This window comes from Eschrichtius robustus, chromosome 12 (genome assembly GCF_028021215.1).
Source record: "Eschrichtius robustus isolate mEscRob2 chromosome 12, mEscRob2.pri, whole genome shotgun sequence".
In the NCBI taxonomy this organism is placed as follows: domain Eukaryota; kingdom Metazoa; phylum Chordata; class Mammalia; order Artiodactyla; family Eschrichtiidae; genus Eschrichtius; species Eschrichtius robustus.
Window position 1 is genome coordinate 49,567,765 of NC_090835.1, and position 27,312 is coordinate 49,595,076.

The 27,312-nt window shown below is 47.4% G+C and overlaps 1 protein-coding gene across 2 annotated transcripts in view; it reads right to left on the reverse strand.

Moving 5' to 3' along the window:
* Positions 1-776: 776 nt before the first annotated feature.
* TRANK1 (tetratricopeptide repeat and ankyrin repeat containing 1) overlaps positions 777-27,312 on the reverse strand; it is a 66,694-nt gene continuing 40,158 nt past the window's right edge. For both annotated transcript variants that reach the window (XM_068557629.1, XM_068557628.1), the window contains 9 exons: positions 25,766-25,912; positions 24,289-24,445; positions 20,401-20,489; positions 17,989-18,092; positions 17,748-17,880; positions 10,823-10,968; positions 4,690-7,739; positions 3,731-3,829; positions 777-2,380 (listed from right to left, as the gene is read on the reverse strand). In XM_068557629.1, coding sequence (XP_068413730.1) covers positions 2,280-2,380; positions 3,731-3,829; positions 4,690-7,739; positions 10,823-10,968; positions 17,748-17,880; positions 17,989-18,092; positions 20,401-20,489; positions 24,289-24,445; positions 25,766-25,912 — 4,026 coding nt within the window. In that variant the 3' untranslated portion in view covers positions 777-2,279. The remainder of the gene's footprint in view (positions 2,381-3,730; positions 3,830-4,689; positions 7,740-10,822; positions 10,969-17,747; positions 17,881-17,988; positions 18,093-20,400; positions 20,490-24,288; positions 24,446-25,765; positions 25,913-27,312) is intronic.

Genomic DNA, 27,312 nt, shown 5'->3' on the forward strand with positions numbered 1-27,312 from the left:
AACGTTACCTGCTGTGTTGATTTACCCATCCTCTGGATCAGGAACTTAAGGACGACCCAGGGGTGGATTTCTGGCAACTACATGGTATTGATCTGGGAACACACTGCAGGCAACTCAGACCCTGAGTCAGCCTGCTGGAGACGGCCAGGGAGGAGTGAGTGAGTGAGTGAGTGAGTGTGTGTGTGTGTGTGTGTGTGTGTGTGTGTGTGTGTGTGTGTGTGTGTGTGTGTGTGTGTGAGAGAGAGAGAGAGAGAGAGAGAGAGAGAGAGAGAGAGAGAGAAAGAGAGGTTAGGCATTGAGATTAAGATGGTGTCATGGCTGGAGAACCCATGAATGCCAGATTCCCATCTTGCAAAAACCCTGAAGGAGACAGATGCGTGAAGAGAAATGACCAGCACAAGTGGCACAATGCTGTGTTGTTATTAAATATTGTGCCCCAAACCTGCCACACCAGACCCCAGTCCCTCAGGGGTGGTGCCGCATTCTAGCCCTCAGGGAGTGTGGGCCGGGTCTGACTTGTCCCAGGCTATACAGCTCCTTGGGGCAGGACCAGGATTCAATTCCAGGTCTCCCGTCTCCCAGGGAAATGTTCCTGTTGTGGGGCACGGACAAAACCCTTCCCAGTCCACACCCCGCCTGCTTGGAAACGCCCAAAGGGAAAGAATTTACACAGGCAGGCCCTCAAGAGATGGTGCAGTCAGCTGCAGCCGTGGGCCCCTGGATTTCTCAGTTCCAGGAGACACGGCAAGCTTCTGTCCACCAGCTGACCAGAAAGAACCTGCTCCACGACTTACCCCTTTACTCTCTAAGCAGAGATGAGAGGTAAACGAGTGGAGAGAAAGGTAAGAGAAATGATTTAACTTTATAAAACTGTGATCATGCGGCAAGATTTGATTGTTGTTTTTTTTTTCTTGGCAAGTGAAGTTAATAAAAACACCTGGAATAAAAATTAGAACCATAAACTAATAAAAATTAGAAACCATACATTTCAAGGAAAACAGAGTCATTTAGAAAGACAATGAAGGAAAACAACAAAGATCAGCCAAAGCAGCAGCAGCATGGGGAGAAGGCTGGTTCTGTGGTGATGATGAAAGCAGCGACGGACCAATGTTGAGCCTGACCTTTGGCACCAGGCCGGGCTGAAGGGTGGGGGACAGGGAGGGAAGTGACCATGAGAGAGGCGGAAGAGCTTCCAGAAAGGGACAGACCGACGGCTCAGTGGGCAGCAACGGCTTCCTGCCCACAGGCCCACGGCCCCTTCTTCTTCCCAGACCTGCTGGCCACGGGGCAGTGATTCATGGCCAAATGCTTACGGATGGGCACCACAAGGCTGGCTTCTCCTCTGTCTACCTGTCTCCAACCTCCAGCTCTGCAGGTCACGGTGCTCCCGTGGAGAGCTCAGTGGGGGAAAACTCATCGGAATGTCAAGCTAAGCTAGGACAGCTAACTTGCCAGGGAGACCCAAGGAAACTAGACGTAGAGGGCTACATACAAAACACTGTTTGGAATGTCTGCACCAGAGCCAAGGTAGAGTTGGGACAACCTTGGAGAGACAGGCTGGGAACCCCCCGGCAACATCCCCCAGCCTTTCATTCTAGGGGGCTGGTCCTGAGGCTGGCTGCCCAGAAGACAATGGGGAATTCTTGACTACATTCTGAGGTAGTCTAATCGCGACTCGCACGGGCAGCTGAGGATGGTCTCAAAAAAAGGGGGGAAGGCAGGCAGAACCGTTGTCACCGAGAGAAAAGGCTAACATATATAACAGAAGGAATTAAGCCACAGGTGGGCTCAGAGGTGACCAGTGCGGCCTGGGGTCGGGGGCGGCCAGCAGCATGAAGAGAGATGAGAGGATCTGGGGGCACTGTTCCTGGGCCAGGGCCAGGGCCAGGGCCGTGGCAACTCTGAGGTGAGGGATGTCCCTGCTACTTAATGACCGGTGTCATGGTGATGACGAGCCAGAGAACCCGGGGGCCTCGGGGGGAGGATCCCAAGGTTCCCTCCAGCTATGACTCCTCTCGCCTGAGCCTCTTTTAGGGGGACCCAGTACTGCTGGACTTGAACTTGAAAAACACTTAAGAGGCCCCTGCTCTGAGGGAGCAGTCAGACCCTGAGCCACCACAGAGAGAGAAATAACAAGAATGAAAAGCAAAGGCATTGTTAGACCCCTCCCGCCACTTCTTATGCTAATGTATATTCTTCTCCTCATCTGCCCCAGCACTCGGGATTCCAAGTCAGGATGGAACGTCCTGAAGGTTTAGGAAGCAGCAGCCGCGTGGACGTTACCACCTTCTCTGCTTTGCGCATTTCCGAAAACGCCTTCTGGGACGGAGCTCACCAAAGTCTTCCACTTCATTTTCGTAATCATCTTCTTGAACGACACCTGTTTAAAAAGCAAAACAACAGAAATGAAGTGCAGGGTGGTGATCTTTTTCACTCTACCGCAACATATAACATCCTAGTAAAACCTGATGTCTCTATAATCGTCGTTTTAAATTAAAGAAAAAAAAAAAAAAAGCCAGAGCCAAAGTAAACACCCTTCTCTAGAATGTTCTTTTACAGGCTAGTTCCTCTGGCCTTATTTTAGAAGCCCTTTAAATGAAAAATTAGTCAAACAAAGCCTAAAATCAACCACAGCCTTGAGCTGGTATCCCAGTTATGTTCTCCTGTTTGAAACAATCACAAAAATCATAGTGCCAGCAGGGACTACAATCTAAAGATTTTTTACTGGCACAGACATTTGTGTCAAGTCCTTTCCAGTTTTCCCCAGCTCGGGGGGTCTGGATTTTCCAGCAGCATCTGGATTGTGAGGACTCACAGAAGGGCAATCTGGGGCAGGTGAGATACTGGGAGGAGGAAGAAATAAGGTCTCCCCAAGAGGGGGAGACTTTCCACATCAAATAGAACTCGGCAAGATAAGTCTGACTGTCAGGAAAGAAACTCAACTCCCTATACACCAGCCTTAAACCCTCTGAAGGAAGATGTATGCAAGTTTCCCCAATGATTTTATGTGTTCTGTTCACAAATTTGTTTTATATCCCCAAGCCCAGAACAGTACTGATACATTCTAGACACTCAATACATATTCATGGACTTACATGAATGGTTTGCACAGGCAAACATTTATCTAGGGATGGCTTTGCAACACTTTGCCCACCATGGGAGTAGTGACAGAGCATCATTGATAACAGCTCATGAGTGGCAAACGTATTTGGAAAAGCAACTGGCAGAAGCCCTGAGTAACAGCCCTCACAGTCAGATGGGGGAACCCAGCCACTCTATCACTATTGACCTGAGTCACTGGGGGCGGTGCTTCTAGATGGTGAGCAGCCACTGCTCACGTCACAGGCGGCCCTACTTCATTTATTTATTTATTTATTTTTGGCTGTGTTGGGTCTTCGTTTCTGTGCGAGGGCTTTCTCTAGTTGTGGCAAGCGGGGGCCACTCTTCATCGCGGTGCGCGGGCCTCTCATTATCGCGGCCTCTCTTGCTGCGGAGCACAGGCTCCAGACGCGCAGGCTCAGTAATTGTGGCTCACGGGCCCAGTTGCTCCGCGGCATGTGGGATCTTCCCAGACCAGGGCTCGAACCCGTGTCCCCTGCATTAGCAGGCAGATTCTCAACCACTGCACCACCAGGGAAGCCTGGCGGCCCTACTTCAGACTGACCTGGGAGCCAGCAGAATCAAGGACCACAAGACCCAGAGCATCACCCTGGGGTGAAGGACTCCTCACCTTCTTCCTTCAAGTGCAGCTCTGTTTTCCTCAGCCACTCCCGCGCATCCCTGACGGACGGGATCAGGACGTTCACCAGCCGAGCCATGACCTCCTCCGCTAGGGAACCAAAGAACGAGAGCTCTGAGTCAAAGGGCGGCTGTAGGGACCAGGACACTCAGTACTAGAGCCAAAGCCCCCAGCTCCTGGGAGCTCGTCTCTGCTTCCCCTGTGGAGAAGGGCAGCATAAGGCCACTGTCTGCCACCAGGAGCAGAAACCACAGGTAGATGCCAGCCTGATACCAGTCCTGCCTGTCTGGGAGCCACTGCCAGTAGCAAGCCTTTCGAGGAAGCTTTTGTTCAAACTGTTATTATCTTAAACCAGAGTGTGTGAATTCTAGAACGATTTAAAAATATGCAATTTCACTGATTTTATACATAACTTCCATTTAGCATTGCTAAGTCGTAGCTAATAAGGATGTCAGAGGAAATCTGATTCACAGACCACATAAGAATTCTTATTAAAGGCTCACACTGGGTATGGTGTGAGGACCCTCCTAAACGGAAGAGACCAGCTACGCACCTCTAGATCTTAGTCAAGGGTTCAGCACATAGTAGGTGCTCAAGAAACGATCACTGAATTAATGAATCAGGGGACGTTTAAAGAGTCTCCTCAAGACTTGAAACATTCCCCCTCTATCCTCTACATAGAATTGGTTAGCAAACACTTTTCTTGTCTGTTGTGCCAGGGGAAACCATCCTGACCCAAGATGATGACACATTGTTAACTGTGGGAGGGGTGGTCTAAACAATGGGGCTTTTCTGTAATTGGAGAACGCATGGTCCTCACTTGTATTTCTGCTAATGCCAAGATTCCATCATCCCCAGGTCAGACATCACTACAAAGGACTGGAGTCGGACATGTGTTCTCAAAGCCCGGGTTCTGCCACCATCTGCGCCCCACTTCTGAGGGCCCTTACCACCAGCCCAGGCCTTCCGCCTGTAGAGGTCCTCCACCATGTCCGAGACCTTCTTGATGTTCTCCTGGACCTTCCTCTGCAACACGTGGCTGTGCTCTTTGGAGCCCAGGTGGCTGCGGACCCACATGTTCTGCTCCATGTCCTGCACCACCAGCTTGCCTTCATCAATAGCCGGGTCCACCTTCTTGTGGAAAAAGTCTGAGTACTTCTGGTAGGCCACTTGCTGCCTCTGGTGGCTTTGCAGGCGGATGTGCTGCTCGTAAGACTCACTGCTCCTCTCCCGACCTTGCTCGTCTTCCAGCTCGGCCCCGGAAAGGGCCACAGCCTCAGGAGCCGCTCCCTCAAATGCCTGATCAGGGCCGAAATAGTTCTCGGGCCCGCGGGTGAACTTCACCCCACACAGGTCGCACTGGGTCCTGTCCACGTCGGCCTTTTTGAAGCTCCCAGCCCTGGGTTCCCTGCCCTCCTTCCTGAAGTGCTCGGCCTGGGCCCCCACCCTCCTCCTCCAGCTGACGCACAGGGACACCACCAGGTAGGCCCTCCGCAGCTTCCGCTGGATAGAAGCCTTCCGCTGCTTCTGCGACAGGATGGTGGCAAGGAGGTGGTCCCGGTCTTCCAAGGCCAGCTCCTCCATCTCGTCCTGACCAACCTCGAACTCGGGTTCGACAAAGTAGCCCACGGGGTCCACGGAGAACAGGTGGTTCAGTCTGACCTCCTCGTGGTAGAGGCCTCGGACCGTGGTCCCTTTGGCGTGCCCGCTGTCCCACTGCCAGCGGCAGTCCATCAGGTACTCTTCATCCCGCTCAAAGAGCAGGTCCTGCAGCGCCTCCGCCACAGACTTCACGTTGACTGCCAGCTGCACCTGCTTCACCACTCTGAGGAGCCTCTTGGGGACCTGGCTCGGGAAGTCCATGCTCATCCGCTGCAGCCTGGCCTCGATCTCCTGGAAGTGGCTTGACAGAAGAGGCTTGCATGATGGCTGCAACACCCCCTCAGTGTTCACGAGCATCACCAAGCACAGCACCAGGGTCCGCTCTGCCTCCCCGGACACCACGTAGTCAATTTCACTGAAGGCATCGAGCAGGACATTGAAGTTCTCATTCTCGTGGCCGCAGAGCACCTTGACGAGGTAGGACAGGTGGAACCGGAAATCCTGAATGGCTCTGGTCACATCCTTGGGTCTGTATTCCTGAATGATGGCGAACACATCCCCAGGCTCCCGGTCCTTCTTGCTGAACAGGAACTCCCAGTAGTGCAACAGCGCGATGTAGCTCTTGGGGAGGCACAGGATGGCGTTCTTCCAGAGGCGGGCCAGGACCGCCCCGCAGTGGACGAACTGGAACTCCAGCAGGGCCACCGTGTTCCCAATGCTGGGGATGAGTGGCTCTTTGCACCTCTTGACAAGGACGTTCATGAAACGGAAAAAGCGCCTCTTGTAGTCTTCTGGGTTCCTGCACACGTAGAACTGGTGGATGGAATCCTCCAGCAGCCGGATGAAGCACAGGTGGGTCTTCTCCACGCTCTCATCATCCTTGTTGGGCGTCAGCATGCCAAATTTCCCTTCTATTCCTTTCATCCTGCTGCCTCTCCCCCTGCCCCTTTCCTCTTTTTCAGCCTGGAAGGCTTTGAGTTCCCGGTTGTAGCAGTCCTCCTCCTGGTGGAGCAGCTTTTCAAGCTCATCAGGGTAGCTAGAAGAGAGAAGGAAAGCCTGCATGGCACTCAGCCACAGGTCCGTGGACTCCCGACGGCTTCGAGCCCCTTCGTTTTGAAATAGGACATGGATGTACTCTTTCAGAGCAGACCTGTAGGACCGGAAGGATTTGTAATGTGGTTTCAGGACTTCTTTGCATGCCATGGGGTTTTCTGACAATACTCTCTGATGGAAATGCTTAGGGAAGAGGACATTCAGCAGGGATTTGCAAAGGCCATATTTATCCGGAGACAAAATATAATCGATTTCTTCAAGTTCTTTAGCTAAGACTTTAGGGAATACTTTCTTGGCTTCCAAAAGCAATCCGCTGATCGCCACCAGGTGTATTTTTGTCTGAACCAAACGCTTGGCCTCATGACGCCGCAAAGGCCTGTGGAAATCTTCACAGTGTCCATCCTCACATTTTAAGCCCACGATAAACCTCGTGCAGACGCCCAGGTAGGTCTTCCCAAGCAGGCTCCGTGTGATCTGACACAGCCTGCTCAGAAGGTGTTTGTTTAAGGCTAATTTCACCTGGTCTGTCATTATCAAGAAATGCTCTTTCGTTTTCTTCTCTCTCAAGTTCAAATCCAGGTCAAAAATGATTCTTGATATGGGTCCGGGGTTGTTTTGAGCTATCTGGCAGTACTTGGCATCCACCTGCGAAATCCCAAAAAACTCAAAGCAAGACTTGACCATCTCCTTCTCCGCGTTGTTGGTCACTCTTTTGAGGGCCCTGACCAGATTGAGAAGGACCTCCAGGCCCGCCGGAGCCAGGGCCAGGACATCCTCGGGCTGGGCCTCACAGCGGCTGGCGGCTTCGTAGAGCGCCTCCACTGCCCCTGCCGAGTGGTTGAGGGTGCCAAACCTCAGGAAGGCGTCCTTGAGCTTTGGAAAGTCTCTCAGGATCACTCCCTGCAGGAAGTGGGCCTCGGCGATGCCGGACGCCTGATTGGTCTGATGGCAGAGGTCCAGGGCTTCTCTGAGGATGGCCTTGGTATGGTCGACATCGGAATCCCTGGCCACGTTGAGGTGGGCGGCCGCCAGGAGACACGAGGCCTGGAAGTCCTTGTCGGCGGTGAGCCTGGCAGCCTCTAAGAGGCAGCCATGTTGCTTCATCAGCAGGGCAGCCTCTTCCCTCCGACCTTCCCTGTTGAGCAGGTCAGCAGCCTCTGCAAGCCGCTTCCGAGACTTCAGGAACACCAGCTGGTCTTCCGTGTCGAGCTTCGAGAGCACAGCCATCATCTCCTTCATCTTATTCGCGCTCAGGTACTTGGCTGCAGCTTCCAAGTAAAACTGGCTGGCTGAATAGGAGAGCTTGGAAATGGGATGGGTCTTGGCCCTTAGCATTTCTTCATACCTGCAATGACAGACAGACAACACCAATGTCAACTCAGTATCACCCAATAGAAAATTTACAAAATGCAGCACAGAACAACTTACCATAAAATGACCACTTGTAGATAGGACCTGCAGAATAGGACCTAAAGTTATCCAGCATCTTTATCAAGGCTTCATTTTACACTGATAAAATTAATTCTTTATTCCTCGAAAGAACCAAGCAATAGTATGCTTAATTAATGAAATATAGTGGAGTTGCAGAAAAAGAAAAAATACTGAAAAAAAACCAAAAAAGAAACACACACACAAAAGAACAACCCCCTCCCAAAAGCCAAAAAAAGAATAAAAATAAAAAACAAAAACAAAAAAAGAAAAAATAAACAAAAATGAAAAAAAAGAAATATAGTGGAGCTGCAACCTAGGCAAGTGACAGTTAGGCTGGAAATTCAATCTGTAAGGCAGAAATTATGCATAGCCAAAATCATCCTTGAAAAAAAGCCCTTAAACTTGCATAAAAGCTTGCTAATCACTTTGGGTCCACAACCCTGTTGAGTCTGATACCTGATTAATGAGAAAGAGTGGAGATGGGGGCTGCAGACACACCAGCCATTACATCAATCTTCCTCTTATTAACCAAGCTGTGACTTTTCTCTTTTGCCAGGAATGTATGCAGTTGAGTTAGTGTAGATGAATGAAGCCCTGAAGTCAAGCTCCTCTTGACTCTGCTGATCAAAGTGAGTATATCCCACATACGAATTTTCAAGGCATTGGGCCAATCCAATGAAACACGCTTACTTCTGAACTCTCACAGGAGACAAAACACACTTCCTCACAACCAGAGAGGTGCCCAGGGACCTCCTGCTGTCCCAGGGTCATCCCACAAATATCAGATCCCTTCGTATAACAGGCCCTCTGTGAAGGGGTGTAACTGAGGATGAGCCTCTCTCGTGAGCTTTGGCTGATGGAGTAGGGGGTATTTACAGCAAGTTTAAAAATTTTTCGGGACCTCCCTGGTGGTCCAGTGGTTAAGACTCCATGCTTCCACTGCAGGGGGCCTGGGTTCGATCCCTGATCAGAGAACTAAGATTCCTCACGTCACGCGGCGTGGCCAAAGGAAAAAAAAAATTCTTAAACTAAGAAAATTTTCTTAGGTATTTTCTTTTCAAATCTAAAATGTCCTCATTACATTTTGAGTCAGGCCAGTTAGCAATTGAATTCTACATCCAGTATGTAGAGCATTCAAAAGACACTCAGAAAAATCAAGTGCGAGGCTCCAATTAATACTGACGACACTAGATCTCAACTCAACATATTATTAAAAAGAGTCAGTTGAATACCTCAGGAAAGCTGATAAAGATAAACAAAGTAATGAGAGACCCCCAAAAAATGTTTCTGGGGAAAATCTATGATTATTCAATGCTCTCCTGGAAAAGTGAGAACAGATTAACTAAATAATTGAAAGTACAAAAAAACCCTCTCAGGTGGTTTTGTCATATGACCTCACAAGGGCATTGGCCTGGTTGATTACTCAGGGTACACAGCACCCAATCAATGTCACAGGGGGCACCCTGTTATGGATGACAGTTTGTGTCCCCTAAAATTCATATGTTGAAGCCCTAACCCTTAGTGTGGTTGTATTTGGAGATGAGGCCTCTAAGGGAGTAATTAAGGTTAAATGAGGTCATAAAGGTGGAGCCTTGATCCAGTAGGATTAGTGCCTTTATAAGAAGAGACACCAGGGAATTCCCTGGTGGTCCAGTGGTTAGGACTCTGTGCTTTCACTGCCGAGGCCCGGGTTCAATCCCTGGTCGGGGAACTAAGATCTCACAAGCCGTGCAGTGTGGCCAAACAAGAAAAGAGAAAAGAAAAGAAAAAAAAAAAAAAAAAGAAGAGACACCAGACAGGGAGCTCTCTGTCGCCCACAGTCTCCCTCTCCCTCCATGCTTCAACACCAGGGGAAGTCCACGTGAGGACATAGCAAGAAGGCAGCTGTCTGAAAGCCAGGAAGAGAGCTCCCACCAGTAATCCAATTGACTGGAGCCTTGATGGTGGACTTCTAACCTCCAAAACTGTGAGAAAATAAATTTCTGTTGTTTAAGCCACCCGATCTATGGCATTTCATTATGGCAGCCTGAGCTGACTAATACATACACACTGTGTATATCTTACACATAATGGAACCAAAGACCTGGATAAAGGAATATGCTCAATTACCAACCTTGGCACTAGACACCTTCTTTTCCATTTCCAAAAATAAAACTCAATTTCTTTATCTAGGTGTTGGTTATACAAGCGTATTTACTTTGTGAAAATTATGTGCTTTTTAAAAATATATGATATACTTTAATAAATGCTAACTTTAATATAAAGTTTGAACACCTGGTCAATCATGTTCATTTTGTCACATGTATAATTTGGTAGAAGGCAAAGAAAATACAGAACTAAGCCACAGCCTACTTTTCCAGGAGCTGTTGAGCAGAAATACAGAACAGCAGACTCTACAATTCTAGCTGTCGCACTCCACCAGGAAGACCTCCGACAGGCATCAACTACATGCTGTTTCCAGATTACTTGTCATCCATTAACCCCACCCGTCTGCACTTCACCTTTGCAACATCAGTTAGGCTGAAGGCTCAAGGAGGCTCCACTGGGCCATGTATGAAACTTGTGTGTCCTACAACTGAGGGCATGTGTATATACATATCATACACATATGTATCAGGGCCTGGCTGGGCATCTGTCAGTAAATCACGATGAAGCAGAATCCTGACCTCCCACTAGTGCTCTGACCTCTATCCATCCACACATCAGTGAAACTGTCAACTCAGCAGGTAAAGGTGGAGAGGACAGAACTATCATTAAGCACAAAATTGCTGGGCATGTTATAGACACTCGTGACGCATCCTTCATCTTCTGCCCCTTCTCCTCATGATGCTGTATTCAAGGAGTTCTTGACTCAGCACGGAGGCCACCACCCAAGTGGTAGGAGGGTGACATGGTCAAGCCACTTCAGAAGAGCAAGACAACACCTCCTCAAGGAGCAACAGGAGGGCAGGGCTTGGGGGCATGTGGGGGAGAAAGGAAGAGAACAAAACCACTTACTTTTCCACTGCCACAGCAGCTTCTTCAAAAAGTTCCCCTTGGCAGTACATTTTGAGGGCTAGATCAAATTCCTGAATCTGCTCAAAGCATCTGGAAGCATCTTTGTAGCACTGGCTTCGCTTATAGAAAGAGGCGGCATCTCTTATCTAGGACAGAGTAAAATTTTACTCAGAGTATTTACAATATAACTTTTCATCTTTTTTTTTTTTAAACATCTTTATTGGCGTATAATTGCTTTACAATGGTGTGTTAGTTTCTGCTTTATAACAAAGTGAATCAGTTATACATATACATACGTTCCCATCTCTCTTCCCTCTTGCATCTCCCTCCCTCCCACCCTCCCCATCCCACCCCTCTAGGTGGTCACAAAGCACCGAGCTGATCTCCCTGTGCTAGGCGGCTGCTTCCCACTAGCTATCTATTTTACGTTTGGTAGTGTATATATGTCCATGCCACTCTCTCACTTTGCCACAGCTTACCCTTCCCCCTCCCCATATCCTCCAGTCCATTCTCTAGTAGGTCTGTGCCTTTATTCCCGTCTTACCCCTAGGTTCTTCATGACCATTTTTTTTTTCTCTTGGAGTCCATATATATGTGTTAGCATACGGTATTTGTTCTTCTCCTTCTGACTTACTTCACTCTGTATGACAGACTCTAGGTCCATCCACCTCACTACAAATAACTCAACTTCGTTTCTTTTTATGGCTGAGTAATATTCCATTGTATATATGTGCTACATCTTCTTTAGCCATTCATCTGTTGATGGACACTTAGGTTGCTTCCATGTCCTGGCTATTGTAAATAGAGCTTTTCATCTTAAAAGTAAACCAACACCATGAATAATAAAGAGGATGTTCCTTTGTCTGTGATTTATTAGAATCTAGTGAAAAACACTAAAACATAGGTAATTTAGGAAAACTACTGCTTTATAGGGAGAAAAATAAAGTGAAATCCCAACCTCACACCATACACAAATGGAAGCTCCAGATGGGTTAAAGGTCTAAATGAGAAAGCTAATGGAGGAGAATGTATGAGAATATCTTTGTGACCTTGAGGTAAAGAAAGTCTTCAACAAAACTCAAAACACACAAACTTTGGGGGAGAAATTGATGGATTTGATTACAGTTGACCCTTGAGCAACACAGGTTTGACCTGCACGGGTCCACTTACGCAAGGATTTTTTTTCGATAATAAATACTACAGTGTGACATGATCTGCAGTTGGTTGAATTCCTGATATGAAACCAAGGATACAGAGGAACCTCGGATGTGGAGGGACAACTATAAGCTATATGTGGATTTTCAGCTGCGCCAAGGGTCAGTGCCCCAACACCCGCACTGTTCAAGGGTCAACTGTACATCAAAACTGTTCAACAAAGAGCACATCAAATAAAGCTAACAGAGAGAAGACAAACATTAACATCTAGCCCAGCACTGTCAGACAGAGCCTTTTGTGAAGATGGACATGTTCTGTATCTATCTATCCAATATGGTAGCCACTAGCCACGTGTGAACACTGAGCACAGGAAATGTGTGGATAGTGTAACTGAGGAACTGTATTTTTGATTTCATTTAATTAATGTTAATATAAATTGCCACATGTGGCCACTGGCTACTGTACTAGAGTGGGCAGGTCCAGAACATAAAATGGATTCCTGCAAACACAAGAAAAAGACTTTCCAGAAAACTAGGCAAAGGGTATGAACTGGCAGTTTGCAGTGGGGGGAACTTAAATCACTAACAAATAAATGAAGATGTTCAACCTTGCTAATAACCAGAGAAATGTAAATTAAAGCCACAGTGAGATACATCCATGAGGTCTGCAAAAATTAGAAAATCAGAACCCTCTGAACGTGGTCATGGATATGGGGCACAAGGACCCCTCATGCACGGAGTGGTACAGCTGCTCTGGAAAGCAAAGTGGCTTTCAACTTTCACCTGGTGAAATTAAACACATGCACCCCCTGGGGTCAGCAAGCCCACTCGTAGCAGTTCACAGCACTGGAAGGGGATGCGCTGTGTCACAGTGCTTGTGTGTGGCAGCTGGGAGTTGGTGGCGACTCAGATGTTCACCACTAGGGAAATGGGTAAGTCAAACGCAGTGGATGCCCATTCTGGAATACGAACAGTGGTCAGAAACCTGGCCAGACCTTAACAACATAGCAGAGGGTGGAAAAAGTTACGCTTAAAATAAATATGTACAGAGAATACTATTTATTCTTTGGTTATGCATGTGGATGGGGACATATATTAACCGCATTGGAATGGCAGCCAATGAGAAGAGAATGGAAATGGCCATGAGGAGGAAGAGGATGAAGAATATAAAATGATGGTGGGTTTGCGTGAACAGAAGAGTATATTCCACTCCTCTTCCTCTCACGTTTCCTGCCCAGCTTATCAGTTAATCCCGTTGGCTTGGCTCTCCCAACATTTCCCAGACAGGACCCCTTCCTAGCCCCTCCACCACCATGGAGGCAATCCAAGCCGCAGCATCTCAGCCTAAGCCGCTGTTCACCCCTCCTAACTGGCCTTTCCGCTTCTACTTTTGCTGCCTACAGAGCTCTCCACAGAGCATCCCAATAATTCGTTTCATGTCACCCCTCCAATCAAAACCTTCCACTGGCTCCCCCTCACCCCGGAACAAATCCAGTCCCTACCATGGACCACAAAGTCCTACCTGATTTGTTCCCGCCACACTCTCTGGCTCATTTTACCAGTTTGACCCCACTCACTCTGCTTTGGCCAAACTGGCTTCCTTGCTGTTTTTCAAACTCGCCCATACGCTCCCACCTTGGGGGCTTTTATCTGCAATGTCCTCCGGAGGCAGCTGTTCTCGTGGTCTCCTTGCAGAAGTCAGCTCCCTGAGCCCGCCTGCGCCTAAAACGGCAACGCTTGACACCCTCTCTCCCCTCCCCCAGCCCTCATCCCCGCTGACATCTTCTGTACTACTGGCTCTGTCACCTTTCTCCCACACTAGAAAGGAAAACTACAAAAGGCAGAGGCCCCTGCTCTGCTGCCTGTTGGTTGCCAAGCGCCCACAGTGCCTGGTACACACTGCGGGGGGGGGGGGGCAGCGGGGGGCTACCTATTTGTTGAATATTTCATTTCCTAACTCAACTGCTTGCACCTGACATCCAAAGAGAAAACAGAATCAAAATGGAACAAAACAAAATGCATATGCCAGACTCTCTAATAAATCTCAGCTGGGTTTTATTTAACAAGACAAGCTACACGAAATACCAAAATACGAACAAGATCCAGGTGTGAGGTTCTTCTATGTCCAGAGACCTCACAGACCAGGGAGCTACTAGACCCATTTTGCCACATCAATCAAACCCCATAACCATAACCCCTACCCACCTTTTCCTCTCCTTGACAAGGCTGACTACTCAGAAGAAAACCCCCAGGGTGAACGCAGGCCCCCTTAGGTGCAAGCGTGCACCCAAGTGGGTCGAGAGAGAGGAGGGCTGGCTCTAAGCAGGCCCCCTGCCTGGGTCTCTGGGCTCCTGCCGCCCAGAGCAAGGGCCCTGAGAGGTTTCCAGGGAAACCAGTGTTGACCTCTGGAGAGGCAGGAAGCAGGCAAGGCAGAGGAATCCCTGAAAGGAAACCTTGTGCTCCCACAGCCGCCTCACAAACCCTTCTCCCAGGGTCAGCACACGTCTGGGGACCGTAAACAGGGAGGCGGTGCGGCCTAAGGATTTTGCAAAAGGTGGTCAACTTGAATCATGCTGGCTAGTTTGGTGGGATGACCGCAAGAGGTCTGATGCTGTCTGAGGGTTGAATATCCTGCCAGGGAGGGGCCTGAGCAAAGAAAGGGACCAGACTCTTCCCCAGCTAGGGCTCAGAGCTACTGGAATGTGCTGGCGAGAGAAGGCGGAAGGAGCTGGCACCAGTGGTCAACCCTGGGGACATGAGGAAGGCCGGCAGCCTGTGTCTCCAGGACCAGGGCGGCCTCCACATCCTGAAGGCACTGAGGTCCTGGAGAAGGGGACGCGGGCCGGACATCTGACCTCCTGGGCCCCACCCCGCTTTCAGAGGTGGGGCTCCGCAGGCCTTGGGGAGGCAAGGTGAGGAGACAAGGAAGGGGGCTCTGACTCAGCCGGGATGGGCGCTGTCAGGCAAACAGGGGAAAGCAACAGGTTCAGGCCTGTCCCCTGTCGCTGTCACTGCTTAGGGCCCAAGGGGGTGCCTTGGAGATGGAGGCCAGGGGACAAAGGAACATGGAGAGTTCAGAAACCATTTTAGTTCCTGGAATCTTATGACCCAAACTTCCTTCCCACGCTGAAATCCCCATTCCACCCCCTTCTCCCACATGCTAACTAGTCACGTCCCATACTAAACATGGGGCAGGGAGGGCAGCCTTGGGACGGTCTTATCTTCTCTGACACTGACTTGGGGCCACACTTCAAACTTCCCAGGAGGCCCCACCCCCACCCAGCCCAATGGCCAGGGTGCTCTGAGGGTCCAGGAGTTCCTCCAGTTCACATACAGACATGAACAACCCCCTCCCTACTGGACGGTCATAACACCTGACGCAGGAGGAAATGCAGCAGCTGCAGCCGGGAACCCTAGAGCAGCACCCGTGGTGAGGACCGGATGGTTTCATGTCCAACCCACTACAACCGATACGGTAAAAATGAACTGCTTCGTATTATTTACGATAGCCAAGATATGGAAGCAACCTAAGTGTCCATCAGCAGAGGAATGGATAAAGAAGATGTGGTACATATATACAACGGAATACTACTCAGCCATAAAAAAGAATACTACTCAGCCATTTGCAGTAACATGGATGGAGAGTACTGTGCTAAGTGAAAAAAGTCAGACAGAGAAAGACAAATACAGTATGATATCACTTGTATGTGGAATCTAAAAAACACAACAAACTAGTGAACAAAACATAAAAGGAGGAGACTCACAGATTTAGAGAACAAACTAGTGGCTACCAGTCACGGGGAGGGGCAAGACAGAAGTAGAGGATTAAGAGGTACAAAGTATTAGGTAAAAAATAAGCTTCAAGGATAGGGGCTTCCCTGGTGGCGCAGTGGTTTAAGAGTCCACCTGCCTATGCAGGGGACACGGGTTTGAGCCCTGGTCCGGGAGGATCCCACGTGCCGTGGAGCAAGTAAGCCTGTGCGCCACAACTACTGAGCCTGTGCTCTAGAGCCCTCGTGCCACAACTACTGAAGGCCAGCCGCCTAGAGCCTGTGCTCTGCAACAAGAGAAGCGACCACAATGAGAAGACTGCGCACTGCAACGAAGAGTAGCCCCCGCTCGCCGCAACTAGAGAAAGCCTGCGCGCAGCAACAAAGACCCAATGCAGCCAAAAACAAATAAATTAAATAAATAAATTTTTAAAAGTATATATATATCAAAAAAAAGCTACAAGGATATATTGTACAACATGGGGAATATAGCCAATATTTTATAATAACTATAAATGGAGTATAACCTTTAGAAATTGTGAATCACTATATTGTACACCTGTAACTTACATATTACTGTACATCAGCTATACTTCAATTTAAAAATTTTTTAATTAAAATTAAAAAAATGAACTGCTTTTGTACAGCATTGTGACTGTAGTTAATAATAGTGTATTGTGTATTTGAAAGTTGCTAAGAAAGTAGATCTTTTAAAATTTTTATTTATTTTTGTTTTATTATTTTTTATTGAAGTAATAGTTCACTTACAATATTATGTTAGCTTTAGGTATACAACACAGTTATTTGATATTTTTATCGATTACACGCTATACAAAGTTATTATAAAATACTGGCTATATTCCCTGTGCTGTACATTACATCCTGTACTTATTTATTTTACCTCTGGTAGTTTGTACCTCTTAATCCTCTTCACTTATTTCGCCCCTACCTCCACTCCTCTCTGGTAACCACTGGTTTGTTCTCTGTATCAGTGAGTCTGCTCCTGTTTTGTTATCTTTGTTCATTTGTTTTATTTTTTAGGTTCCACATGTAAATGAAAACGATCTTAAATGTTCTCATCACAAGAAAAAAGATCATCACTATGTGTGGTGACGGACATTAACTAAACTTACTGCGGTGATCATTTTGCAATTTATGTATATATTGAATCATTATGCTGCACAACTAAAACCAATTTGATATTATACATCAATTATATCTCAATATAAAGAAGAAAAATGAATCACTAAGAAAATCATCACCTCTCGATGTCACAGCAATGCCAAATTGCCATAAAAATCTCCGTCTACTTTCCTCTTTGGAGTTAATCTTGTTGCAGATAATAAGAGTCTGTGGCCTGTGCCAGCCTGCAGACCACACTGTGAGCCCTGTGCTCTGGACCAGCAACTCTGTCCACTAGCGCTTCTAGAACAATGGAAATGTTCTATCACAACGTGCACTTGAGACGTGGCTAGTGAGACTGCGGAAGTGAATTTTTGACTTTATTACATTTTAGTTAACCTAAATGTTTAATTAAGTAGCCACATGTGCCTAGTGGCTGCCAGATGGGTCAGTGCAGATCTAGAGTAATTGCTGGGACACAGAGAAACCACCATGTAACTACCAGACCGTCCACCCAGGCTGACTCCAGACTGAACATGGAGAAAGAAAAGGCAGGAATATTCTAAAACCCTTCTTCCCTTTGATGTGAACATTTGGCCTCCCTGTGGTTAATAATGGGTCGCAAACATTTGTAGACATGGACACAAACACACACACACACACACACACACATAACACACACACACACACACAGTCATTAAAACCATCTAAATGCTTGAGCAGATGGAGAAAGAAGGGCCACCCACAGAATCGACAGGGCCAACCTCTTCCACTTAGGAGGATGGAAGCCCTTCCTGGCACAGGCGGAGGCTGGGGGCCACCCTTCCATCTGCCCCACGGAGCCCAGTTCTCCTAGGAGCAGCCGTGGGCCAAACGTACCTTTCCCAGCCTCTCGCACAGCTGGGCACACAGCTGGAACTCCTTGGCGTAGCTCAGACACTTAAGGGACAGCTTTGGCTCCTTGCACTGCAGATACGTCTTAGCCAGTTCCAAATATTCCACCTGCTTTTCCCTGGGAGGGGGAAATAGAACAGGGTTTCCATGAAATATGGTACCAGTAGATTGAACCTGCAGCTCTCTCTCATCAGAGCAAACCCGAAATGACCCCCGAGGCTCTTACTTGGGGCTGACTTTCTTGGATTTCATGTTCAGGGCGGCGTTGTGGGCCAGAGCCAGCTTCTCTTTCTCCAACGCACCTCCCTTTTGGAAACACTTGGCTGCAACCTGGAACAGACCAAAGGTTTCTGTTTCCAGCAAGGTCACAGAGGTGACACAGGAACAACAGTTAAAGCACGCATTCCATGTTTGCACGGACAAAGCATTGGGCCTCACCCCAGCCAAATCCGAGAGGGAGGGGCAGGAAGGTGCTGAAACACTAAAGAAAACAGTCTCAATTGGGACTGACATATACACATTGCTACATATAAAATAGATAACTAATAAGGACCTACTATATAGCACAGGGAGCTCTACTCAATACTCTGTAATGACCTATGTGGGAAAAGAATCTAAAAAAGAGTGGATATATGTATATGGATAACTTACTACGCTGTGTGCCTGAAACTAACACAACATTGTACATCAGTTATACTCCAATAAAAATTTTAAAAAAAGAAAAGAGAAAACGGCCCCAGAGGATAAAGCCTAATTGTGTTACCAGCTAACACTTTGGACTCAAAGCTTCCCTTTGGAAACACCGAGGAGCCATGGAAAAGGCACATCAGACATATTTTTACAGGTCACCATAATAACACCCTCATCTGATCTTCAATAGCCGCGTGTGAGATGTTTCATCCTTCCCACTGTATTTGGTAGCAACCTCAGGTCAAGGACATGGAGCAACTGGCCCAAGGCTGCCCAGTGGCTTTTCTGGGCTCAAATAGGTCCCCTCTAGTTGGTAACAACCAAGGCTAGTGGGCAGTGTTGGTGGAGCAGGAGCAGTGCACCTGTTATGGTAGAAACGGGGACAGAGATGGTGTCCCAACACATCCCAGAAGATAAATGACCAGATCCTCGGCACATGCAGACCTGTATGTAGCAAATAAAAGATGGGCAGACAAGTGTCCCAGGGGAGTCAGCCTGCTCCCTGCTCCCCATCAGCAGAAAGTTGCTGACATCATGTCTCCAAGTATGGACTACAGGGCAGAAAGTTCATGTTCTGCCCAGCATGTAGAGATTAGGCCTCAGTGTGGGCAAGAGAAGGATTAAGTGGCACTTACTGATAACACAGGCAGGATGGCATCTCTCCCCCCGGGCTCTCTGTGCCAGCCTCCCCAGCCCCGTGGGTCTCCTTTCATTCCTGTGACACGCAAAATGCTCCTTTCTGCCACAGGGCCTTTGCACACACTCTTCCCTCTGAGTGAAATGCTCTTCCATCCCTCCTCTGCCTGGTTAACTTCATTTACCCTACAGGTCCCAGCTCAAGGCTCCCACTCAAAGTAGCCTTCCCTGGCCACACCGTCCAGGACAGGCGGTTCTGGAGGCAGCTTGTCATTCACATGTGACATCAGGAACCGCTGGCACTGTGCCCTCTTCTGTACACCTGTCCTGCCCACTGTCACATCCCCATGACCTAAACGCAATGCTGGGCCCACAGCTCCACAGGATATGCTGAATGAATGGACCTCAAGGGTTTCCACTTGTATGGTGGTTCTGAGACACTTACTGACATGCAGCCAAAAACAATAAACTTCCTGAGTCCCAAAGCCCTTTAGTGGAGTCAAAATAAAGTCAGGTGAGGAGGAGGCTTTTTATAACATTCTCATCTGTGCTACTCCCCTCAAAAGATTTTAGATTCAAAAGGTATCTTTCAAGGGATAAAGAATTGGAAATCCACGGGCAATACATATAACACCAGCTGTATTCTGAAGCGAGAAAGGGAAAGACTTTATAGGTTTCTAATTTCATACCCACACCTGCTGCCCACATTGTCCCACTCTACCCCCTCTCTGAAAAAAAAAAATCTTGGTTTTATAACAACAGCCAGGTGTTTAGTATTCCTTGCCAATTACAACAAGGATGGGCAGAGAATACAGTGCAGGGCTCAGTCAACTTCTGCAGCTGCATATTTATGGAAACACTATCCCGACACGACCAAACACACAACAGTGCAAACTGTTTTCTCCTCGCTTACACCTGACTGCAGGGGTGACCACAGGCCTTCAGCCCTCTCTGTATCCAACCTAGCCCCCTTATGGGGCAACTCTGCAGCTTCCCCCATCGGGAGTGCAGCCTGTTCCCCATCCCTCCCGATAGAAGAATTCCTCAGCGGGCAGAGGCCAGGACCCTTCCTCTTCCTATGATCACACGCTGGCACTTGGCCAAAAGGAAGGCTTGTCACGACCGCACGGGGGTGGTGGGGAGCGGGACAGGGAGACCTCTGCATGGTGGGTGACCTGATGTCGCAAAAGGGGCAGCAGCACAAGTACTGTGACCCCGACCCCCGCCCCAACCTGGTGACAAATGCAGTGATGAGAAACCTGCTGGTGAGGCTTGACGAGGCCACAGGTCATGCAGACCTCTCTCTCCTTACCTTCCAGCACTGGTGTTTAGCATAGTAATCTCCTTGGGCGATCCACTCCGCAGGGGTTGAGGTTTTAACAAACATGCTATCATCGAGGTCTAAAATGAAAGAGAAATGTGGGTTTGCTCCTCTGGGGATTCCTTCACTGAAACCTGTTGTTATGGGCTCGATTTTGTTTCCCTACGCCCAAAATTTCAAGTGTTGGAGTCCTAACTCCCAGTCGCTCGGAATGTGACTGTATTTGGAGACAAGGGTCTTTAAAGAGGTGATCAATCCAAAAATGGGCAGAAGACCTAAATAGACATTTCTCCAAAGAAGATATACAGATGGCCAACAGACACATGAAAGAATGCTCAACATCATTAATCATCAGAGAAATGCAAATCAAAACTACAATGAGGTATCATCTCACACCGGTCAGAATGGCCATCATCAAAAAAACTACAAACAATAAATGCTGGAGAGGGTGTGGAGAAAAGGGAACACTCTTGCACTGTTGGTGGGAATGTAAATTGATACAGCCACTATGGAGAACAGTATGGAGGTTCCTTAAAAAACTAAAAATAGAACTACCATACGACCCAGCAATCCCACTAATGGGCATATACCCTGAGAAAACCATAATTCAAAAAGAGTCACGTACCAAAATGTTCACTGCAGCACCCTTTACAATAGCCAGGACATGGAAGCAACCTAAGTGTCCATCATCGGATGAATGGATAAAGAAGATGTGGCACATATATACAATGGAATATTACTCAGCCATAAAAAGAAATGAAATGGAGGTATTTGTAATGAGGTGGATGGAGTTAGAGTCTGTCATACAGAGTGAAGTAAGTCAGAAAGAGAAAAACAAATACAGTATGCTAACACATATATATGGAATCTAAGGAAAAAAAAAAAAAAAAAGGTCATGAAGAACCTAGTGGCAAGATGGGAATAAAGACACAGACCTACTAAAGAATGGACTTGAGGATATGGGGAGGGGGAGGGGTGAGATGTGACAGGGTGAGAGAGTGTCATGGACATATATACACTACCAATGTAAAATAGATAGCTAGTGGGAACCAGCCGCATAGCACAGGGAGATCAGCTCGGTGCTTTGTGACCGCCTGGGGGGGTGGGATGGGGAGGATGGGAGGGAGGGAGATGCGGGAGGGAGGAGATATGGGAACGTGTGTATATGTGTAGCTGATTCACTTTGTTATAAAGCAGAAACTAACACACCATTGTGAAACAATTATACTTCAATAAAGATGTTTAAAAAAAAAAAAAAAAAAGAGGTGATTAAGGTAAAATGAGGTTACATGGGTGGGCCCTGATCCAATCTGACTGGCATCCTTATAAGAAGAGGAGATTAACACATACAAAGAGACACAGGGGGCTGACACAGAGAAAAGGCCATCTACAGCCAAGGAGAGAGGCCTCAGAAGAAATCAAACCACTGACAGCTTTATTGATCTTAGACTTCTAGGCTCCAGAACTGAGACAATAATTTCTGTTGTGTAAGCCACCCAGTCTGTGGTATTTGTTATAGCGGCCTGAGCAAACGAACACACCTATGTTGTCTGTCTAGCATTCATGTAAGGTAGAGTGTAGCTTACCAAGCCAGGTTGTGGTGGGTTTTGGGAGAAGGAGGTGGAGGTGAGAAAAGATGCTGTTGGAGTTTTGAACTTTGGTCTGCCTTCCTTTCCTAGAGATACGAATTAGAAGACAGACAGCAATTTCCAGTTCCTCCTTGAAAACCCAAAGCCATGTAGCTCTTGGCAAACTCCCATGCTGGGGGCCTTAGCAAGGGACAAGGTGATAGGATGTGACAGTATTTCCAAATGTGCAGACTTTGCCCTCATCACAGCAAGCAATCTGACACATTCTGGTTGGTGGACGTTGACCACTGCCACCAACTGCTATTGGTCCCGTCTGTCAGCCTCAGCAGCTGGCGGTGACTGCGCTGGCCCCCCTTGCTGAGGACCCCTGAGCACTGCCAGCGGTGCTGGGGGTGGGGGCAGAGGTGACACTCCCTGGGGGTTCCGAGCCACAGCTTCATGAAACACACAGAAGGCTGAATATCAGGACGACGCGGAAGCCAAATCTGAGCCGGAAGGTCCGAGTCCCCTCAGCCAACAGATGTCAACTAGAGGGGCCAGGCAGATAGGCCAGCTTTGTTTAGGTGATGCAAAAACACACGCCAATCCTTGCAGCCCCCCGCACGCACCGTGTGCAAAGCTGACTTTGCAGCATCTTGTTCTGGTGCTGTGTGCACTGTGAGTGTCCAGGTGACATCATATTCCCACAGCAAAGCCCCACACAGTATCTCTGCATCTGGCCGGTGACCTCTACTGGTGCCGCGTTGAAGAGACCCCCAAATGCAAAGTCACCACACTCGTCCCCAGCTCCCCAGAACAGTGAGAACAGATGTCCTCAAAGACTTTACCACGTGCAATTCATAACTCACAATTAAGATGGGACTTTTTCTTGCATTCTTAATGCAAACAAGAGATAATATTAATTGTAATCCTTTTTCATTTTGAACTTTTAAATTAAAAAAAAAATCGCCAATCTTGATCTCTTATAATGGGTTGCCAGAACATATTGTGAGAATAAAAGGACTCTGAGATGATGGGAGGAATAAGAACCACCACGGTAGGTCAACGCACTTGTTTTCCTTTTAGTAGAGGAAGTGGAGGCCCAGGGGGAGAAAGTGGTAGCTGAATTAAGTCCCATGGCTGCACAGGTGGAAAGTTCTAATGAGAAGCCAGGTTAACCCCAAGCCTTCGACTTTTCACATTATGGCACCACAGTCAGGTCCCAGGAAAAGAGCAGCCATTGGCTGTAACCAGAAACACTCTCCATAAAACTGGCTGGAAAGTGCTCAGGAAACCAACAAACCTCTCTGCAGCCACAGGGCCATGGGCTTTCCCCCATCTTTGGAGAAATTCACCATGGCCTGGAGCGGCCAACTCAACAGCTAACCCCCAAGAAACAGAACAATTTTCTCCTTCATGAGGGCAGATTATTTATCTCCCAGTTATCCCATCAGGAGAACTTCATTCCATTTTTTAATTAGCTAGCCTTTGTAAATTATGAAAAACAATACATAATGATGTTGGTTTTTTTTTTTAAACACTGCAAACAGCACAGAAATGGTGAAAAGTTAAAGAGGTCCACATCTAGTTAACAACCTCACACCCACCGGTCCCAGCACCAGAGGAGCCACTGCAGACACCTTCACCTTCATGGACACTTAAGTCATTCTTAGTTTCTTATCATTACAAACGGGGCTATAACGAGTACTCTCGTGCATGTTATCTTGGAGATTTTATAAAAGAGTATCCCTGGATAGATCCTTAGAAGTGGAATTACTGGGTCAAAAGGTCTGTGCATTTTTTATTTTGATAGATATTTCCAAACAGCTGTCCAAAAGCCCACAGTTAATTTGTATTCTCCCAATAAAGCCTATTTTGTCTATTCTTTGCCCATGATCCTTACTTTTTTTTTTTTTTTTTTTTTATTTATTTATTTATTTATTTTATTTTTCACACACACACACTGTATTTTATTTTTACAAGAGATAAATAGACTGACACCAAGCATTGTACATGGATGACCACAACAAAAGCAACAATGATTGCAATTACCAAACATGAAACACACTCATACCATGATCCTTACTTTTAAAGGACAAATAAAAGTTCTTCCCTGAAGGAGTTAACCCTCCCAATCTCATTACAACTTCAGTCTCCCACACACTTTAGCAATAAATAGGAACACTCATTTCTCAGAAGAATGTGGAAAGAAAGTGCTTTCCAAAAACTATACCCTTTACCCCTGGCCATAGAGCAGTTGAGAGTAACATGCTTTCTGTCCAACAGCCAGAATATTTTAATGAGCGCTTACCTTTATTTTCATCCATTTTCACGACTTTGACAAAATTCCTTTTCATGAAATATTTGAAAGCAGGAGCCCGCTTCTCTGGGTTTTCGTCAAAGATCCAGAGGTTGACCCGAGCCCGGGTGATGGCCGTGTACAGCTGCTTCAGCTCCCCGTTCAGGAGCTAAAGACAAGATCAGGACAAAGGCATGAGCCTTCAGGCTACAGTACAACGTGTCTCACTTCAACGGGCTTATTCTGATTTTGGAGAAATATTCAAAAAGTAAGTTTTATGAAGTACAGCCCAGGCCTGAGCAGGACGTGGGGAGCCCACTGTGGCTGCAGCACAGGGAAGCGAACTCTAGCGAGGGGGGCAGCGTCAGTACAGGCCCACCCTTGAATCTGCTGTACTTGTCCACTTTGAAATAATTATAGATTCCTAGGAGGTGACAAAGATACTGCAGAGAGGTCCCATGTACCTTTCACTCAGTTTACCCCAAGAGTCAGATCCTACCCAATTACTGTAACTTATTTTAAAAAATTGGAGCAGTGGGAATTCCCTGGCGGTCCAGGGGTGAGGACTCCACACTTTCACTGGCAAGGGCCAGGGTTCGATCCCTGGTCGGGGAACTAAGATCCCACAAGCTGCACAGTGCGGCCAAAATTGAAAAAAAAAAAAAAAAAAAAAAAATTGGAGCAGTCCCACGCTGCTATTGTGACTATTATTAGCACTATATTACTCCTGACCTACCCCATGACTGAGGACTCTGGGTGTAAGGGGGCTATGTCTTAGCCTCAGGGAGGACCTCCTTGATTAAATCATGCACATTTCAAAACAACAACGGATTTGTGGCTACCCAGAGGTCTGCACAGCTTGGTGATGATTTAACATCTATGTGCAGAGCCTTCCAGGTAGTTACAGAAATAACCGGATAACTGCTCTTCTGTTTATTTGTTTTCTACTATGTAGGAGACATAAAACTAGGACAGTAGTTTCTCCCAAAGCTTTTGGTTTTTTCTGGTTCGGTTTTCTGTGGTGTTGCCCTCACTCTTGAGGCCTCTGTCAGCCTCCATCGGTCTAGAACTCCACAGAGCTTTTCGGCTTTGGCCTACTTCTCGGTGATGTAGTGGGACGCCCAGGGGAAGGGAGACAGGGTCCCTTCACAGACAAGGCTGGAAGACAATGGTCTCCACTGACTACAGTCACGGACTTCACTTCTGAGTTCCCCGTCAGCAATGTCAGAGTTTCTGAACAGAGCTCCAGAGGCGAACAGAAGGTGCCACCCTCCCCCTTCAGCCCCCCCCATCAAGCCTGGCTCTCTGCTGAGAAGAGGGGGTCGCCAGCGCTGAGCCGCCCACATTCCCTTTCCCAACCTCCACCCCCTAGTGCTGACGGGCAGGAAGACCCGCACCACAGGCTCCATCTTTAACACCATCTTATCGGCCAAACCCTGCTTACTGGCTCCCTGTCAAGCAAGCTCATGGACCCGTGGCTGATACTCACCTTGTACATTTCTGGATTCACCATGAGAGCCCTGCCCTGGGAGGAGCTGCGTTTCTCTAGGGGCACCTCAATCAGCCACCGGCTTTCCTCTCTGGACTCAGAGGATGAAGGGGTAAATGAGGAAATGATCTTCCATTCCTTGTAAGCCTGAACAACAAAGACAAATGAAAGACCAGCAGAATTTGCTTCTGCAGTGCACACCCAGCCTCCCTGGGCCTCACAGAGAACTGAGCCCCCTTTGCCTGGCACGGCGGCCAGGCCTTCAGCACCAGCCGTGAGGAGGTGGCCATCCTATGGCCTCAGAGTGGGGGTTGGGGCCCAGGTGGTGCAGGCAGGGATCAGGGCAGCTACCGGGAAGACCCCCAGACACTCAGCTAAGACGGCCAAGAAGCAGGCACATGTGCTCACTTCTAGCACGAGTGTTTAGGGCCTGGAGGTTCCTGTTGTTGAAAGAATGTCCACAAGCAGAATGGAGAGAGAAAACCAGTGTCCTCACCTCTTTTCACAATGTGTTTAAAAAATGCCACTTAGGGTCAGTCATTAAGACACATGTGACGCTTAGGGTGGTACCCACGGTGCCCATCCATGTTGCCACAAATGGCGAAATATCAACTCGATGGTGACAAGTGGAAACTAAATTTTTTTTTTAAGGTTCATTTTATTTTTCCTTCCTTCCTTCAATTTTTTGGCCACGCCGCGCAGCATGTGGGATCTTAGTTCCCTAAGTCCCAGAAACTAAATTTTTGGTGGTAAGCATGCTGTAGGCTATATAGAAGTAGAAATACAATCTTGTACACGAGCGACTTATATAATGTTATAAACCAGTGTTGCCTCAATAAAAAATAAGTCTAAAAAATATAAATACAAAATAATTTGTGTTAAGCTTTGGGTTTCATATGACTAAGAGTCACAAATAACAAAGATAATAAAAATATAATTACTGCTGTTACATGTGGATAGTTTAGCCATGTTTAGATGAGTAATAAAATAAAGATGTAATAATTCATAAATTATTTTTACATCTATTCTACAAAATATAGTCTTGCCCTTATGTCAGCAAAATTACTAGTTGTGTTTTAACTGAATTTTCACATAATTTGTGTTATATTAAATGCCCAGGATTAAGAGATGTAATTGCATTCAAACTGTAAATAACTTGAAACATTTTCACTGAAAATATGAATGTTAGGAAATGTAAGAATAAAAAATTAAAATTATTTTCTTATGATTAAAAAAAAAAGACACGTGACAAAATTTCCTAACCAAGTGATCCAATCAAGGATGGAGCTCGGGAATTCCTTGGCAGTCCAGTGGTTAGGACTCTGCACTTCACTGCAGAGGGCCCAGGTTCAATCCCTGGTTGAGGAACTAAGATCCCGCAAGCCACAAGGCGCCCCCCCCCACCTCCAAAAAAGGATGGAGTGAAATTCAGGAGCCATGGGGTACACTGTGCAAGGTGGACTCTGAGGTCAGACGGAACAAATTAAATCCCAATTTGTCCACTTATTATGTGACCTTGAACAAATGCCTCTTCTAGGTCTCATTTT